Raw genomic sequence first — 19,009 nt, 5'->3', positions numbered from 1 at the left:
GTTGACTACTGATGCTTTTTACTGTAGTCTATAAATCCATGGATAAATGCATTATGCATGAAAATTCTGAAACAGTATTCCAAAAGTTTGTTGTGTAAAATGACACACATAGTAACAGAATCAGTTACACCTGTTATTTAGAGCATACCCAAACTTGTTATTTCTTGTCTTTCAATGTAACGGAAAAACTGTAAATGATATTGCCAAAATGTGCTTAAAAAGCAATAAATGAAGTGTTTGTTACATGTTGTTCTCACTGTGAGCTTAGAACTGTTCGAAATACAAAACCGGATATCAAGTTTCATAGTCAAATTTCTCATCGAGTCATTGGGTTATCTTCTCAAAATAAACTTGAGATTGTATAAACCAGGTGATCTGTTCCCATATAAAGCTGTTTATTTCAAGATTTTTCAGGTATCAATACAAGAAAGATATGGTTATTTGAGAATGTACATTACGCGAAAAAATAACAAGCCTACGGGGCCGCCGTTTTCTTTTTCTGTCTATACTCTGTAATTCATCTCAGGCTAATGTCAGAGTTTTCAGAGATCAAGCAGTGAAAAGACCACCGAACCTGTTCACTAATCAGTGTAATGAGCACGCTTTTGTATCACCTGTATTGAGCGGAATAAAACCTAGTATTTACGAGCTGGCGTGTTCGTGCTCATTTGCTAGATAATTACAACCTTTCAGAGAATACACAGTAATATTTCATGTTCATTTAACGTTGTTGGTTTTAGAAAATGTACATTTAGTACGTTAAATGTTTAGCCAGAGTAAAGAGGACTTTACAGTTAACAGAACCATCGCTGATATTCCTGTATAGATACCGTCCTCATAATAACCATTTCATTAAATTGAAGACTGAAAGGCTTTGGATATTCAACAGTAACCATAATTTGGCAGTCTAGAACTCAAAATGTCGACAATAGTGTCACTTTGTACAGTGCATGCATGTCTTTTTACGTCGTGGTATAAAGTGTATAAATGCACTATCATAATGTAGATCACATTCACTTCAACAGGAAAAGCAAAAGGGACACACAAATTTTATGCATGTTTAATCCAACTTTATAACATCTTATAGCACCATATTAACATAACAATACAATATGCCATCAACATTTAAAATCTCGCCCTATCATTCAAACAAACGTAATTTTATGAAAAATGTCTCAATTATTGCAATAAAATCTCTATTTCCATCCATTAAGGGGTTCACATTGAGCCTTTGGCACATCATTTACAAGTAGACGGAAAAGATAATGGTCTAGTTATTGGAAACTTGCTTCATTTGCTTGCTGCACTAAAGCCGAAATTGTCAACTTTGGAGTTTTTCGAAGGTTTAGAACTTCGGGATACATTTGGCATTTTCATCCGTTCAACCTGTAGGAGAATAAAAACAACACAGCTTAATATAATAGCAGTTAGATTGGCAGTTGAATAAAAGATCAGTGAAAATAATTTCATGTCAATAAGTACATCAACGAACCAGGGGACTTGTGGCATATTTAAAAAGAAAGGGAATTAAATCGCCGAAATAAGTCTTGTAATTGTATTCAGTATTGTATAGATGGGTTAAATGCAGGCTTTTAAGCCAATATTTATTGAAAGTTTGAGATATATGACAACAGATTAATATCAGCTGACAACTTCTGGAAACAAACTTGTTTTAAACTTTCACTATTGTGTTTACAATTATGATGGAAAAGCCAACAAAATGAAGTCTTAACAAGCAGTCGCCATTCAAGCTTTACTATACATTTTATTTACCATTAACTGTTCTCTTACAAGAATAAAGGGGGGAAATTGAAATCTGAAGTATTTAATTAGTACCCATGAAGTGTATGTTAAGTTATGAACTGACATCAAAACTTTACTTCGGCACTTTAATGAACAGCCAAAGGCCTTATCACAAGTGTTGAAGGGGTTTCAACTTTAAATTATAGACAGAATTAATTTTTAATACAAAAGCATGTGATAACTTGTATTTTTGATTTTTTTAAAATATGGTCTAATTTCAAGTCGCTTATGTTTCTGAGATCAAGTGTAATTGATTTAACACTTGAGTTCCTTCATGTTTATTCCAAAGAGTAAAAAGGTTGACACAGAGCTCAGCGATTATCCGTTAAAAGCGTTTTCACTTTGCACTTAAAATTCTCAATCCTTGTAAACTTACGATTAATGCTTGCTGCGGTATCTCCAGGCTGTGTTGATTCGTCATTATTCGTCCTTCATCGGCCTGATTCGTCGCGTGCTTACACAAGATCGGCTTCCGTTTTCATCCGCATAAGAAGCTTTTGTTCCCTGTATAACTTTGGTATCAGTTTGTAAAAACAGGTGAATCAATATTTACAATGGGATTTTTCTCAGTTTCTCGCCATATTTACACAGTCAAGTAATCTCCTTGTTAATGTATTCACTGTTAGTTTATTTCTTGTGAAAGAGCAGCCCAAAGGGAAAGGTATATCTAATTAATACTTTCTATGGTTCCAATGCCAATCCGTCAAATTGTCTACAAAAAGAAATACAAAATAGATTAAGGTCACGGATTAGATTAACAATAAATGTTACCATGAAAAATAGTATTTGCACTACAAGATGGAAAATATTGTACATTGAGTACCCGTTGTATTGAATCCACTGACTATTTAAAAAATTAAATTGATGTTTACATCGTGTTCATAAACTTAATGCATTTGTTAAAATAAAATAAACATACATCCATTACCAAAATCCGCTAGGGGCATGATATTCAATTTTTTGTTCGCTTAAAACTTTGGCTCTCTTGAAATAAGCTAATCAAATTCACAAACAACTCTAACGTTAATTGCAAATATCCGGAAACCGCAAGATCAAGATAAATAATTCCGTGTCAATTAATATTTACCTTCAGATTTTACTTTTCGAAAAAATTAAGCTTCTGTAAACGGTATTAAATCGAATAAATTACTGAATGTTTCATACTTCAACAAGGCTTAAAATAAGAGAATTATGAACAGTTCAGTTTAAAAAACTTCTTTTCTGCACTTCAACACAAAAAAGCATTTGCAAAACAGTTATTCATTAATTTTTTGAAATACACTTCATTGATAGAAATAAATTTTATTTTCAAAGTCAATGGTTTTTCTTCAGAATTAATCCCGACCATTTTTATCTAAAATGTACATTAACTTTTAATATATTTTCTTTCTTGAATTCCATTTGCCTAAAAAATTGAAGATATTGAATTTTATTATTTTAGAGTGTGTAAGATGATCTTCTTCAAAAGACAGGGACTTTACCGAATTGGATCGTTTAACGCTCTGTATCCTCATCAGTGATTGGTGGTACTGTAGGGTCATTAGTTGGTTCCGGTTTCTCTCGTTTTCGTTCACGCTTTCACATCCTTCCCATAATGTTGGGTCACTGGGAATTTTGGGAAGAGGGTCCGCTTCCGGAATTGTTGGTGGGATCTATAAAACAAAAGACAAAAATATAATATAAAATTATCTACAATATATTGTGTTAATTTAAAAAAAATCTTTAAACTTGTTTTTGAATTATGACAGTCTAAAGCTTATTTAAAAATATGCTTTCGTGCTCATTCTTGAAAATATTCGAGAAGATAATTATATGACAAGGCAAATTGCGCAGTAATTCATACTTGTAATTTTGTAATAGAAGAGTCCGTAATCTTGATATATCTTATTATCTTTAAGTGCTCCTCTTGACGCTGATTTAAATTTAAGAGTGTCTTGTGTCGCAGTTCGATAGACAATTAGTCTCAAATTCATAAGTTCTGTTTAAAAGCATAGTAATATTTTTTGAATTCAACAGTACCTGGTCATTAAATATAAATAGTAAAGCATTTTATTTTGAATAATTGATTTCTTTATTCTTTTTTTTTTAAATTACTTATTAGGAAACATTGTTAATGACCACTGTAAAAACATACAGCAGATTTTGAGGGAATCCAGTCCTAGCAAAAAAACGTTTTCAATACCACGTTGTAAAATTTAAAACAGATTTCTTGGTGCCGAACCATATTTAATATTGTGAATACAAAGATTACGAGTTATAATAGTTCGAAAGTGAATGTTTTCTTTGAATCAACAGGAGCTGAAATCTTTTTCTTAGTGTCATTTTTCTATGCGTCACTAAGAAAACAGCAAAGATTAAAATCAAGATAAGGAATAATTTTTATTTGATTGGACAGGACTTTTTCATGTTGACTTAACTGATAATTACATCACTATTAATTGAACCGAAAGTCCCCGTTTGGACAAATGCGACAGCAGGCACCCAAGGTGACCACTATGAAAACTAATAAATGAAAACCCCGCTAAATTAACCTTAAGCAGTATAAAGTCGTCAGATTGGTGTATAGAGATTGTCCCTAATGCTTGCGTGAGTGGCATCCATTACAAAACTGACATGTTGTGAATAAACAACACACAAACTTACAGCATTTCTTTTTGTCCATTTAAAACTCGGGTAAAATGATAGGATAAATATCAAAAGAGCGAAAACCAAAGAGCAGACTTCAAGGTAGCAACAATTACTTGATATTATCTCTAATGAATAAATCAACTTAAAAGAAATGGATAAAATTGAATAAGAGACAAGTCAGAGTATTAAGAAAATTCGGAAAAAAGAGGTTAAAAAATCAGCTGAAATGATGAGAAATAAATTGCAATATCAAATGTTGATTTGATTATCATCGTTACCTGGACTGAAATTGATCGATCAATGGGGAAAAACTGACGACTGCCCAGATCGTACCCCGGTGGATAAAAGACCTCTTTATGAAGCGGGGGAGAATTTTCATAGACATCCGGGTTCTCTGCTTCCTTAGTTACTATGGTTATAGCCGAATGACCACTGTTATACCTCCTCCGTTTATTGTCTACTTTTCGTAACAAATATATTGCAACTATTATCACAATGGCTAGAACAAGCGTCACTGTAGACATGCTGATAGCTATCACATAATATCGAGAAAAATTGTTATCATCTGCAACCGAGTCTGCTATCACATTTATGAGTAAAGTTTCTTCTGCAGTTAAATGTATATCTCCCAAATCATGAACTTTGACCTTAAACACATAAAGGCCAAGGTCATCTGAGTCTAATGAGCGCGCAAGTATGACTTCGCCACTTGCACTGTTTATAATAAAAATGTCAGTCATATTCTGATCCTCTGTATAGTACTTCAACTGTGCATTCTTATCTACATCTTTATCCTTGGCGGTTAAGGTAGTCACCCCTTTATTTTTGGTGGTTGATAATGGGACTGTGATGGAGCGATTTGCTTCGCTGGGGAAGATGAACTCGGGTTTGTTATCGTTTCTATCCTCCACGGTGATCTTTATGAAAGCAAACCCCGTTCTTGCAGGAGACCCTTTGTCCATAGCCATTATTTGTAAGTCATACAAAGCAACAGTTTCACGATCGAGGGATCGGGTTACCATCAGGGTCCCGTTTTCTTTCATCTCAAAGGGAGGGGACTCGTGGCCACTGGACGACATCAGATAATGTCTCACTTCTGAATTGATCCCCTCGTCCTTGTCAAATGCTGTAACGAATCCTACTACTTTGGGCGAGTCTAAATTCTCTGGTACTGCGAATTTCCAGACGCTTTCCGGATACGTTGGTGTATTATCGTTCATGTCTTTGACAGTAATTATCACTGTAGCAGTTCCGGTTAGTGGGACATTTCCAGAATCAGTTGCAAAAACATAAAATGATACCTGATTTTGCACTTCTCTATCTAATGCCTGGTTTAGAATCAAAACCCCAGAATTTTCATTTATGCTTAATTTGTCTTTAACTTCATTTGATACAGAAAATTTAATTTCTGCATTTATCCCAATATCATCGTCTGTTGCAGACACAGTTAGTAGACTGAGTTTTACATTATTATTTTCAGATACAGTTGCATAATATATTTGTCTGTCAAATCTTGGAGGATTGTCATTTTCATCTACAACGATGACAGGGAAAGTTGAATTCGTTTCTCTGGGCGGGCTTCCGGCGTCATGACAACTCACTGTCACTTCGTAGCTATCCCTCATTTCCCGATTTAATGATGCAAAGACCACAACTTTATACTCGTTTTCTTCGAACTTTTGTATTTTAAAATACTGGCTGATAACATCACACTTTACCAGACCGTTTGCCCCTGTGTCGGGGTCTTTAACAGCTATATGTGCCACCACGGTCCCTTGGCTGGCATGCTCGGAGACCTCAGCAGTATCGGTTCCAGATAAAACATTAACATTGATCACCGGAAAGTTATTGTGATTATCTTGCACGCGCACAAAGACCTGTGATTGTGATATCAGGGGCTGATTGCCTTTGTCAGTTGCCTCTATAAGAATCTTATAGCTTTCTTGCGAACCGGAAATGAGCGATTTCTTGAGAAAGATTTCACCCGATGTTGTATTCATGTAAAAAGTTTGAAATATGTCCTCAGATTGGCGCACTTTTAGTCTGTATTGCACTTCCCCATTGGGCCCTTCGTCTTTATCTCTTGCAAAAGTCTTCACTACCAAAGAGTCTTCTGGAAGGTCATCCATTATAGTAACGTTGTAAGAGAGTTTAGAAAAGATTGGATAATTATCATTGATATCCCCCACTGAAATGTTGACCGTCAGCGTACCCGTGTTTGGGGGACTCCCACCGTCATAAGCCAGCACTCGAATCTGATGAGTAGGGTTTATTTCGCGATCTAATGTTTGTTTGAGGATGAGTTTTAACATAGAACGACCATCAGGGAATTTGTCAGCCACAGCTTGAAAGGGCGAATCGTGCAGGGGGATTTCATACCTTTTCACCGAGTTGATACCGGTATCTAAATCCACGGCGCCTTCGAGAGAATATGTAAAATTGATAGCGGTGTCTTCTATTATTTGAAAACTGACAACGGTCTTTGGAAATATGGGAGAGTTGTCATTTATATCTATAACATTGACGTAAATTTTAATCTTGTGAAAATCTCCAGTATCAGAATTGGAGGCAACAGCTACCAGATTGAGCACACATTGATCTTGAAATTCACAAATGCTGTCGCGATCTATCGTTGCGTTTGTGTAGAGTTCACCCCGAGTCTCCGTAATAATGAAGGACTTTGCCGCGGGGTATCCGACCTGGAGGAGACTGTAGGTTAGACTGTTAACAGTGTTAGCTAAGCCAGAATCAGCTGCTACATTTCCAACCAACACTCGACTCTCCAACTCCTCTGCAAGATCGTAAGTCACTTCCAAACCGCGCACTCCCAGAACAAGCAACATCAGCATGCAGCACAGTACCACCCTCATGTTGCCGAGCATAAGTCTACAGACTCCAGATTCACGATGCACACCTGTTATGAAAGACGATGAAGAGCTCCAAGTGTCGCGATCATATTCAGAAACAGTCGAGGTTCCAATAAATTGAACTAACAGTTTATGTTACACATCAATAGCTGGCACCCGTACAGTCCAATCTCGTGGAAGAGACGTAGAGTTAATGAAGAACCGCTCTACGAGTCAATTTATTTCGTTTGCAAGAAATAATCTCATTTCCATGCCTAAATAAATCATCTTTTGACGCTTTAATCCGTTTGTAATTAAAAATGGTATAGATCTGTGACGGGGTTGATCAATGTTTTTCGATCGATGTTCTTTAGATTTGTCCTAATCCGACGTAATCGGCCCGAGTCGAGGGGATTCTCACACCTTTTGTCCGATTCCCTCCAGATAAATTCTGCAAACTTGACTATCCGTAAAATAATGCTTAATCATTGTCTGTAGAAACAAAACATAGCACTTTGTCGTGTTTTTTTTCTTTTCCAGCTAGCAGGGAAATCAGACGTCTTTTTCACGCTATCATCTGATAAGTAGCTTCAGTGTGTTATTTAAAAGGTTTAATTTTTAAAAGTGACCTGTTTACTTCCTAAACTCCGCCTTCCTTGTAGACTAGAACCCAATAGAAAGACACCAAGTCACTCGGCTTTTAAATAAAATTAATCGAGCAATAGAAAAATCCATAATTCATGAATTTCTTTTTTTTTTTTTTTTTGCTTCTATTATGGGGCCTTTGATGATGTTGCGCATGGCGCTAGATGATAATTATTTGATGTGGAACATTTACTTAAATGCATTCAGTCAAGTGCAATTATTGCTCCCAACTATTACTTAATGTATTTAAAAGAGCTTTTTAGAATAGAGAAAATAAACTTCTGATTTCTTTTGAGAGTATGATATTACACATTTTTATTATTATGGTTCACTTTTCGTTGTATTTCAACCCTTGATTAAATGTATCGTGAACTTTAAGTATAAAATACATACATTGTATAGATTAAGAAGAAAAAAAAAGTTAAAACTAAATCAGACTTTATTTACAGATTTAATCTAGTACAACGTCTTTGAAAAAATATATACGTCCACCTTTTCTATCACGAACTCAAAACTGTTTTCCTAAATTTCCTGAAAACAACTGGATTCTATTAAAAAAAACCCTTAAAACATCTCTCACTCTATCTCTTTCCCTCTCTGCAAGTTTTTTTTTTTTTTAATTTTATCAAGCTCTAGCGGCTTAAAAATGAGATATTGGTTTATTGTAATTGATAGGGAGATAATTGAATATTGCAAACCTATAAATCAAGTTTTTTAAATCGATTCTTTAAATCGAAAAGAAATGTTATCCCTATTTTACATTTGAAATAACAAGATATATACCCAAGGGGTCTTATCAAGAATAAAATCATTTAATCTAGTGCCCATTTTCTTAACCCTCGCCAAAACTTTCATAAAAGTCTCCTAAAACTTTTGAAAAGAAAATATTAAGGAGCCAACCTCTTTCTTTTTAGATCATTAATACTCGATTTTTCTGGGTCCCAGACCCCCTGCGCCGTTCAATGTTTATTAGAACGGTTGCATCCTTGGCTCTTACATCTATTCATTTTCAAGATAATTCGATTAATTCAAAAAGAAGTCTTTAGAAAAGAAGGTAAAACATTTTGTTCAAAAATCAGTTTTAGAGTGATATTTTACACCGATGTTTATCTGTCATTTTGCCTATTTCATAGAAGTCCGCGTTTTGCCGACTGCAGCAATTAGCCCACGCCTAGACCGTAAATTTCTTTTTTGTCATAGACAAACTGTGAAAAAAATATCATGATTATGGCAGTAAGACGATAGCTGGGAGACACTAGTATTTTTATTTTATCACGTTTGACGTTTAAAGTATATAATTATGACACGCAGTTATTAAAAATCATAATTGTAACAATTTAATTCATTTTTTTCAAGTGTAATTACACGAGTTAATTCTAAAATTCGTTATTTACAAATCCCAATTTATCTAGATCACGAAAGGTAATTATTGAGAATAGGTAAAATAATGCATAATATACACGTACATTTCATTGTATTTTATTTTCTCTGCATAGACGAGAGGTACTAAAATTATAGATGGTGATTTTACTCGTGGTTGTGTTTTGTTATTTTGGGGAGATCGATCCTATCGCATTTTTAATGGGTTTGTGAAAATTATAATAAAATAGCCAAAATTTACATCAGTTTACAACAAAGATGCATTTCCATAAAGAGAGGACAAACAGAAAATAATAATTCTGCACGCTAGACTTTTGATTTTGCCATTTGCTTTAAGTAACAAATGACATCAAACAGGTACACAGCTAGTGGGTATTTCAGTTTAGTTGTTTAATTTTAAATTCATGGATACAGATGGCCAAAAACAGGTACAAATGAGAGCTGAATGTGAGTGCAAGACATGAAGACCTTCCTATAATCATGACGTACTTGAATAATTATTTTTACATTGTACTAAGAGAATCTCTTAGAAATACGTTTTACCCGTAATATCTTGTATATTTAACAGCTGCCACAAGCAGATGTTGTACTACATGAACAGTTCAGGGGTTACGGTTGTATTTGCCGTACTGTCCAATTTAAATTCGAATAAAAAATGCATTAAGTTTTATGGAAAGCGTGAATGATTTGTATGGAAAGCCGTAGGGTACCCCCACATTATTATTATTTTTTCCTATATAATTATACCAAAAATAATAATGTCATCCAAACTTGCTTTTTACAACATTATTATTATTTTCCTGCAACAATTATAATCTTGTCTGTTAAATGTGTACACATTATTATTATTTTGTCCTAGCTACAATTATAATGATCCAAACTTTACAATAATAATCTTGCCAGTCAATATGTATACACATTATTATAATTTTTCGCCTCATGATCATAATCTTGTCAGTCGATGTTTAAAAACTATGGAAAGCCGTAGGGTACCCCCACATTATTATTATATTTTCCTATATATTTATACCAAAAATAATTATGTCATCCAAACTTGCTTTTTACAACATTATTATTATTTTCCTGCAACAATTATAATCTTGTCTGTTAAATGTGTACACATTATTATTATTGTGTCCTACAATTATAATGATTCACTTTACAACAATAATCTTGCCAGTCAATATGTAGACACATTATTATAATTTTTCGCCTCATGATTATAATCTTGTCAGTCGATGTGTACACATTATTATTATTTTGTCCTACAATTATAATGATCCAAACTTTACAATAATAATCTTGCCAGTCAATGTGGACACATTATTATAATTTTTCACCTCATGATTATAATCTTGTCAGTCGATGTTTTAAAACATTATTTTTATTTCACCTCAAAATTATAATATTTATTCTTACTTTTAACAATTATAATCTTGTTTGCCCGAAGCGAACACATTATTTTTATTTCGCTTCAAATTTATAATAATTATATATTCCACATCGATCATACAATTATAATCTGTCTTACTCCAACAATAATAATCGCGACCAAAAAAGTTGCAACATTATTATTATTTAGACGCTTGAAATCAAACGTTTGTGTGATTTTGATGTACTGAACAATTATAATCTTGTCAGATTTTCTTTGGGAAAGATTATTATTATTTGGACGCTTGAAAAAGTAAACGTTTGTCTGCCGAAGACAATCACGTGGTTTAAGGCCATGTGCTTCCCTATCAACAGTGCCGAGTACGGCGCCAGTGAAAGGCAGGCGGTTTGCCGGTAAGTAAAGATGATTTTGTTATATTAATGTACAAGGAAGTGAATTCCATTCATTCGATAAAGGAAATGTCTCAGAAATCAGCTGTCAGTATGCTGTTATTAAACGACAGCTTCGGAAAAACTAGTTCGAATTATCTCTGTACTTTTGTATAGGAGATTGAGTCAATGAGATTGCATCAATGCATGCCATTGCATTGTGAATTTATGTTCCAAATCTAGATAAAGTGGCGTTAAGTTGAATGATATATATATATTTATATATTTACTAACAGTATTAATGCTTGTATTTTACAGTTTTAACTTGAATTTTCTCTGCAGTAAGCCATATTGAGATCTATTGTTATTTACATTCTTACTGTTGATTGCCCATATAAGAAACAGTTGCAAAGTTTCGATGGGTTGAATCCCATTGTGGGACATGGAGACCAGTCCTTCATATGCAATTTACTATACAATGCACAATATTGATGGAGCTGAAAAGATTTGTCTGTACTCTGCACCCAGTAACAGAAAAAGTAAACGTTTGTCTGCCGAAGACAATCACGTGGTTTAAGGCCATGTGCTTCCCTAGTATCAACAGTGCCAAGGATTTGGCAGGCGTTTGCCGGTAAGTAAAGATGATTTTGTTATATTAATGTACAAGGAAGTGATTCCATTCATTCAATAAAGGAAATGTCTCAAAATCAGCTGTTATATGCTTTATTAAACGACAGCTTCGAAGAACTGTTCAATTATCTCTGTACTATAGTATGTCAATTGTTGCATGTTCCAAATCTAGATAAAGTGGCGTAAAATTGAATGATATATCTTTACGAACAGTATATGCTTGTATTTGCCAGGTTAGCCTGAATTTTCTCTGCAGTAAGCAGCATTTACGTTGATTCTTACTGTTATTAGAAACTCTGATAAACGACTATTGATGATTTCATATATTGATTTGTCTTGATTTCCTGATTTTATGAAGTTATCTATTATTGGACCAAAATTTTTATCTTAATATGACTGCAAAATCCTATGTATGTTTGTTGTTTAACACAGGGACAGATATTTTGTGGGGGGGGGGGGGGGTTTCATGTAAACTCGCCACAACTTCAAAAACCTATTTTGTGTTGGGGGGGGGGGGGTAGTTGAAGACTTCTATCATTGGAATTTTCATATTTACATACCAATTTAACAAAAATTCGCATTTACCAGGGAGTTCTTCGTTTTCCAAGGGAGAGTCCAAGGTAACTTTTTTCTTGCTTAAGTATATAAATTTGAAAACTTTGCAAATTCCATGGGGGGTCCTCCCTCCCCCCTCTAGATCCGTGCATGGTTTAACGTCCCTGTCGAGACTTTTTCACTCATATGGAGACGCCACCACTTATAAGTGGAGAGCTTCAAGTTTTGACTAATACTCGGCACTCAGGGCTATTGAACAGTGAGGGATCTTTTTTGTGCCAGCACCTACTGTGACATGGGACCTTGATTTATATGGTTTCATCCAAAAGATCTGTCTCCACGTCCCAAAGTGGGATTTGAACCCAAAACATAATGATCAACTCCTTTCTCTGCAACTCTAAGAGCAAAAGCTCTAACCACTGCTCCAAATGGGCGACCCTATGTTTGTTATCAAGAGCGATGTTATTGTTAAAATTTACTGGGTGTGTTCAATAAACTGCACAATAAATCACTTAGTATATAAACACAACCAGGAATAACTCATGTATTGGATTTGTTTTTAGCTCACCTGCCCAATGATAAAAAAAAAAACAATTTTCAATATTCTGTTTTTCAAGCCACAGCTGCCATTAAAAGAGTCAATTGACAAATTCTTAATATGAAACATTTCAGAAAATATTGAAATTCTACATTTTTTGTTCAATCTTCAGTCACCATGAGAAATAGAAAATATGCTGTAGTTTTTAAAGAATTATTTGCACATGTACATTTAATTTTAGGAGCAACAAAGAGTCTTGATTTTTAGAGGCATGCAGGTTTTAAAGAAAGAAAACAGTGTTATAAAGAAAGAAAAAGATTGCAGATGACACAGAGGTAAAAAGAACAAAAGTGGTTAGAAAGAATTAAGAAATTATATATTTATAACAGTGGCAGATTTATCCAGGGGGGTAGGGGGGTTTAAGAAAATGTAATGGGTACTCAGAAAGTTTTACATTGAGATTTATATTTTTATTCATTCTGCAGAAATATATTGGTATGTTTAGAACAGTCATCTACTTTATAAATAATTATTTGCAATTTAGCTTACCTGAGTCTAATGCCCTGTTCACACAGAGAGTTTAATTTGAAATATTTACATCCACTTAATATTTTCTCCTTTACTTCTTAAGAAACCCCATTGCGTTCATCACTGCATAAACTACAGTAGGCATGTCGTCTGTACAGATTTCTTAATCAGTGGCTGTTCCATCAATGAAACGTATAAAGATGTTCGCATCATTAATACAATAATTAATCTTTTAATCCTACTTTAATTGATTATTTAAACAGATATAAATATAAACAATAAAATGGCTTTCTTTGTTTGTTATTACTGGAATGAACAGTCGCAGCTATTGCAGAAAAAAATTTACACAACCCACTTATGCGGGTTATGTATTTTTTCTGCAACAGCTGCTTCCGTTCATTCCAGTACATGTAATAACAAACAAAGAAAGCATTTTATTGTTTAATTAAACGTAAGTTACTAAATTAAATTTGAACAGCATTCACACGGAGAGTTTTATGTGAAAAAGTTTAATTTGAATTAATTAACTGCGCATTAAATTACTTCGCATTAGCTCCGTGTGAATGCTAAGTGAAGCTAATTCAAATTAAATTTTGACTCATGCGTAAGGCCTGAATTAAGTCACAGGCCCCATGTCAATAGTTAGATTTAGATATCAGTGCTAGGTTTTAAGGAAAAATAAAGGAAAATATGTTAATCACTAAATTGTATAAAAAACACTATGATTTTTAGCTCACCTGAGCCGAAGGCTCAAGTGAGCTTTTCTGATCACATTTTGTGCGGCGTCCGTCTGTTTGTCTGTCTGTCCGTCATTAAAACTTTTCACATTTTCGACTTCTTCTCAAGAACCGCTGTTTAACCAAACTTGCCACAAAGCATCCTTTAGTAAAGGGGATTCAAGTTTGTTGAATTAGAAAAAATTAATGGCATTTTTAAAAAAATCTTCTTCTCAAGAACCACTGGGCCAGGAAAGAAAAAACTCATGTGGAATCATCCTCAGGTAGTGTAGATTTTGCTCAAATCATGAATGGGGCCAAAATTTAATTCGATTTTACATTAATATATAGGAAAAATCTTTAAAAATCTTCTTCTCAAGATGGGCCAGGAAATATTTTCATGTGGAATCATCCTCAGGTAGTGTAAAATTTGTTCAAATCATGTTTGGCCTAGGGTGGGGCCAAAATGGAATGTTTTACATAGGAATATATAGGAAAAATCTTTAAAAATCTTCTTCTCAAGAACCACTGGGCCAGGAAAGATGAAACTCATGTGGAATCATCCTCAGGTAGTGTAGATTCAAGTTTGTTGAAATCATGACCCCCGGGCCTAGGGTGGGGCCAAAATGGCCGAAAGTTTTACATTGGGATTTATAGGGAAACCTTTTAAAATCATTTTTTCAAGTACTTCAAAGCTATGATTAGTGATATTAATATGGAATCAGCTTCAGGTAGTGTAGATTCTAGTTTGTTCAAATCATGAACCCCTAGGGGGGTTAAAATTTACCCCCCCCCCTCCCTCCCCAATAAACTTTTTGATCTGATATGTGCTTTTTCCTAAATGTGAAAAATCAAAGAAAAAATATGTTAATCACTAAATTGTATAAAAATTTACTCACCTACAGTTTTGGTCTGATTTTTATAACTTGGCACACAAGTAGACTACAAAGATTTATTCTTTGTATCGGTTTTTGATTTCGTTGAACGGTGTTGCTGTGGTTACTAAAAATAGACATTTCTGTGAAATTCTTTCAAAATGCTACTCCAATTACAATTTTAGTCTGATTATAATATAAATGTGGCATGCAAGTAGACTGCACTAAGAACATAACTTAATCAAGGATCACTATTTATTGCTGTTGAAAAGTCAATTTCCAACTGCTCAAGTACTTTTCTCTTCCTTTGCTATAAGTACAAACCAGTAGAGCTTCAGTCTCAACAGAGACTTCTGGTTATGTCAATTGAATCTGCTCGGCACACATGATGTGAATAACAAATGACGTCATAATATCATTATGTAGAAATAAAATTTTGATTTGCATAAGTTTACTTTGCTTTAGCTGTCGTGTGAACACAATTAAATACGCATTATTTTACTTCTCATTAATTTACTGTGAATTAAACTCTCCATGTGAAAAGGGCATAAGGCTCAAGTAAACTTTTCCGACTAAGAAGTGTCTGGCATCTGTTTATCATACATAATGATCCCCAGGTTAAGGATGGGGCCACAATGGAAATCAAAGTTTTACACAAAAATACAAAGGAAAGATCATTAGAAATCTTCTAAGGCCATGATTAGTCAAAGAAATAGAAAGCATCATCAGTTGGTGTAGATTTAAGCTTGTTCAAATCATGCCCGCTTCCCCTCCCCTTAGGATTAGTTTGGGCCCAGTAGGAATTATTACTTTTCAATACTGAAAGCCAAAGAGCTAAGGTGAGCAATGTGACCCATGGGTCTTTATTTGACCTTTGTCATTTCTGTGCAAAATATCCTAGTGTATGTTCATTTTGCGAGGGCTTTTTTGTCGCCCCATACTTTGCCGGTATGAAAGTTACAAAGGATATTGTGAGAAAATAGGGAGGGTTTTTTTTTTTGATAAAAGGGAAACAACTCTTGCAAATGTACATTTTTTATTCATGTAAGAATTTTATGCCAAGTCTGTTCACACAAGAAAAACCCAGTTTGCTGTCACATTGGGAGCCCTCCACTTGTCATACGTATCATGAAAAAACTTCTCCACCCTACCAAGTTTTCCCATGATTATGTGTGTCAATGATAATTATAAAGACTCTTGTGTTTTTAATGTTATTTTTCAGGGTTCAGGAACCATAAATTTTATGTTGGAGTTTGAACTTCACCCTGATAGACTTTGAGCACATCATAAGTTTTAGACCTATGGACGAAAATCTGGCAGTTGGATGATAAGGAAAACACAGCCATGATAAATATATCAGAGAAATCTCCTTAGAAGAGTGTGCCGGTCTGGACAAAAAGTTGCAATGTGAATAACTTGGAAGAAAAAAGAGTCTTGTCAAATTTCAGAGAATTCTTGATGAAAGATTGCATGTGTTGTTCCTGTTCCATGAACTTTGTCTTTTTAACATTATTTAACACTTCATTTAAAGTGATGCATTTTTGATACATTTTCATTATTGAAATATTTACATTTGATACTCTATTTAACCAGTGGGCCAAGAAAGGTGAATACTCATGTGGTATCATTGTCAGATAGGGTAGATTCAAGTTTGTACATATCATGACCCCCTGGATGTAGAGTGGGGCCACACTGAGAGTTCAAACTTTTAGGGAAAAAGGCCACAGTCAAAAATATATAAACATCCTTATTTAGTGTACATTCAATTTTGTCAAATCATACCCCTCTCTTTTAGGGGTATGTCAGGACCATTTATGCATTTAAGTTTTTCAATACTAAACTGATTTTTGCTTTTTTCTTAGCCACATTGCATAGGTGAACCAGTTGGTCCCTGAGCCTCTTGTAAATCTGTATATTATATATATTTACCAAAATATTGAGGCATTTTCTGTTTGAATATTTTGCAATTAGATTTTTAAAAAAAAATTCCTGAAAGTAATTTGCACATTTATTTTATTTAAGTTGTCTGGTAATGATGTGTTATTGAATGGATATTAAATAGTGATTTTTTTTTCTGGTGTTCTTTTGGACTTGAATGACAAACATATAATGGAAGGCATGTTGGAAAAGTTGGAGCTCTGTCATATACATGTGATAATTGTAGACCCAAATATTGTTCACCAACATTGGAAATACATGTTCAAAATATGGGAGCTACTATATGGCCTATATACTGTATGTGTACTTAAAATAGTGGGCTTCATATTTGTGTCTGATAATCTGTAAACTGTATACACATGACTTTTAATGAGTTACACAGTACATTCACATACATGTACTTGACCTTGAGAGGGAATTCACACTCAAATCTAGTATTGAAAAAAAACTTGCATGCAAGTAGATTTCCAAACAAGATGTGTTTGTGAAACACTGATGCCCCGGTATGGCAACATAGTGAAGATTAAGCTTCTCTTAAATGCAAATTTAATATATTGGTACCCAAAGTAGGGTCCCCTAACTGGAAATACAATTGTGAAACATGAAAACCCTATCAACATCTGTTCCCAAGTTATGGCCAGGCAAAAAAATTTTCATAAGTACAGAAATCTTCAAGATCAAGGTCAGAAGCTCAAGGTTATTGGTATTGAATGAAAGGTCTTGTTACAAAAATTACATATGGGAAGTATAAAAGCCCTAGCCCTTACTCTTCAAAAGTTATTGCCAAGGTTAATGTTTTTTCATAAGTCCTGGAATGTCAAGGTCAAAAGGTCAAGGTTTTGGTATCCAATAAAAGGACTTGCCACAGAAAATATATATGTGAAGTATGGAAGCCCTAGCCCTATTACCATTTATAAGTTATTGCTAAGGTTCAAGTTTTTTCACAAGTCCGGAAATCTCCAAGGTCAAAAGGTCAAAGTTATTGGTATCCAATAAATGATCCTGCCACAAAGAATACATGTGAAGTATTGAAGCTCTAGCCCTAACCGTTTAAAAATTTTGGTTACATTTTTTTAAAAAGTAAGTCAAACTCTGAGGTCAAGGTCAAAGGTCTAGGTATCAAATGATAGGTCTTGTCACAAGGATTAAAAAACTAAAGTATGAAAGCAATAGCTCGTACCCTTTAATATATTTTGTCAAGGTTTGTTTTTTTAAAGCAGGTCAAACTCCAAGGTCAAAGTCAAAGCTCTTGGTATCCAGTGAAGGGTCTTCTCATAAAGATTACATGTGTGAAGTATGAAAGCTCTACCCCTTGCAATTCAAAAGTTATTTCCAATGTTAAAGTTTTTTACGAAGTTTTGGGGGTATATAGTATTTGTCATGTCCATCTGTCTGTTTGTCCGCAAAAACTTTAACCTTGCCCATAACTTTGATTTGGTAGAGCCATGACTTTCATATTTCACGTGTATTTCTTGTGACAAGACCTTTCTTTGGGTACCACCAAATGTGACCTTTTGACCTTGAAGTTTGACCCACTTTTACATGAAAATTTTTAACTTTTACTTTGGCCATATTTTTTTAACAGTAGATACCAGGACATTTATACTTCACATATGTATTTTTTGTCAAAAAACCTTTCATTGAATACCTGGAACCTTGACCCTTTGACCTTGTATATTTCCGTACCTGTGAAAAAAACTTTAGCCTTGGCTATAACTTTTGAATGGTAAGGGACAGGGCTTTCATACCTCATATATGTAATCCTTGTGAGAAGATCTTTCATTGGATACCAAGCATTTTGACCCTTTGACTTTAATAACCTTTAAGTTTGACCTACTTTAAAAAAGCAATCCTTGACCATAACTTTTAAAGGGTTAGGGCTGGTGCTTCCATACTTTACACATTTAATCCTTGTGACAAGACCTTTCATTTGAAAACAAGAACTTTGACCTTGACCTTGGAGTTTGACCTACTTTTAAAAATTTTCAACCTTGGCTATAACTTCTGAATGGTTAGGGCTAGGGCTTCCATACTCTACATAAGTATCCTATGTGGCAAGACCTTTCATTGGATATCAATTACCTTGACCTTTTGACCTTGGAGATATTTGTACTTATTGAAAGTACTTTTACATTGGACTACTTTCAAATTTCACAATTGTTTTCC

General features: G+C 34.2%; 1 protein-coding gene and 1 long non-coding RNA gene across 2 annotated transcripts; one reads left to right on the top strand and one right to left on the bottom strand.

Annotated features, from left to right (window-relative positions):
• Window positions 1-1,046: 1,046 nt before the first annotated feature.
• Window positions 1,047-7,874, bottom strand: LOC134274874 (protocadherin-11 X-linked-like). The gene is made up of 4 exons (XM_062757119.1): window positions 4,710-7,874; window positions 3,285-3,455; window positions 2,180-2,515; window positions 1,047-1,386 (listed from the first exon to the last, which is right to left on the bottom strand). Exons 1-3 carry the CDS (start codon window positions 7,311-7,313, stop codon window positions 2,507-2,509), a joined length of 2,784 nt encoding a protein of 927 aa, XP_062613103.1. The 5' UTR covers window positions 7,314-7,874; the 3' UTR covers window positions 1,047-1,386; window positions 2,180-2,506.
• A 2,940-nt stretch (window positions 7,875-10,814) lies between these two features.
• LOC134274863 (uncharacterized) lies at window positions 10,815-16,975 on the top strand. The gene is made up of 3 exons (XR_009993727.1): window positions 10,815-11,087; window positions 13,028-13,121; window positions 16,128-16,975. It is a non-coding gene; the product is annotated as an uncharacterized LOC134274863 (long non-coding RNA).
• Window positions 16,976-19,009: the final 2,034 nt, after the last annotated feature.

Source organism: Saccostrea cucullata, unplaced genomic scaffold (genome assembly GCF_032062105.1).
Source record: "Saccostrea cucullata isolate Sc308-1 unplaced genomic scaffold, CSIRO_AGI_Scuc_v1 ctg931, whole genome shotgun sequence".
Taxonomy (NCBI): domain Eukaryota; kingdom Metazoa; phylum Mollusca; class Bivalvia; order Ostreida; family Ostreidae; genus Saccostrea; species Saccostrea cuccullata.
Note: the sequence above shows the minus strand (reverse complement) of the source record. Positions and strands in the feature narration are given on the sequence as shown.

Coding starts and splice junctions, on each gene's coding strand:
- LOC134274874 (XM_062757119.1), bottom strand. CDS start 7,313: ATGCTCGGCAACATGAGGGTGGTACTGTGCTGCATGCTGATGTTGCTT. Junction 3,456..4,709: donor ATCGATCAATTTCAGTCCAG/GTAACGATGATA, acceptor TTTGTTTTATAG/ATCCCACCAACAATTCCGGA.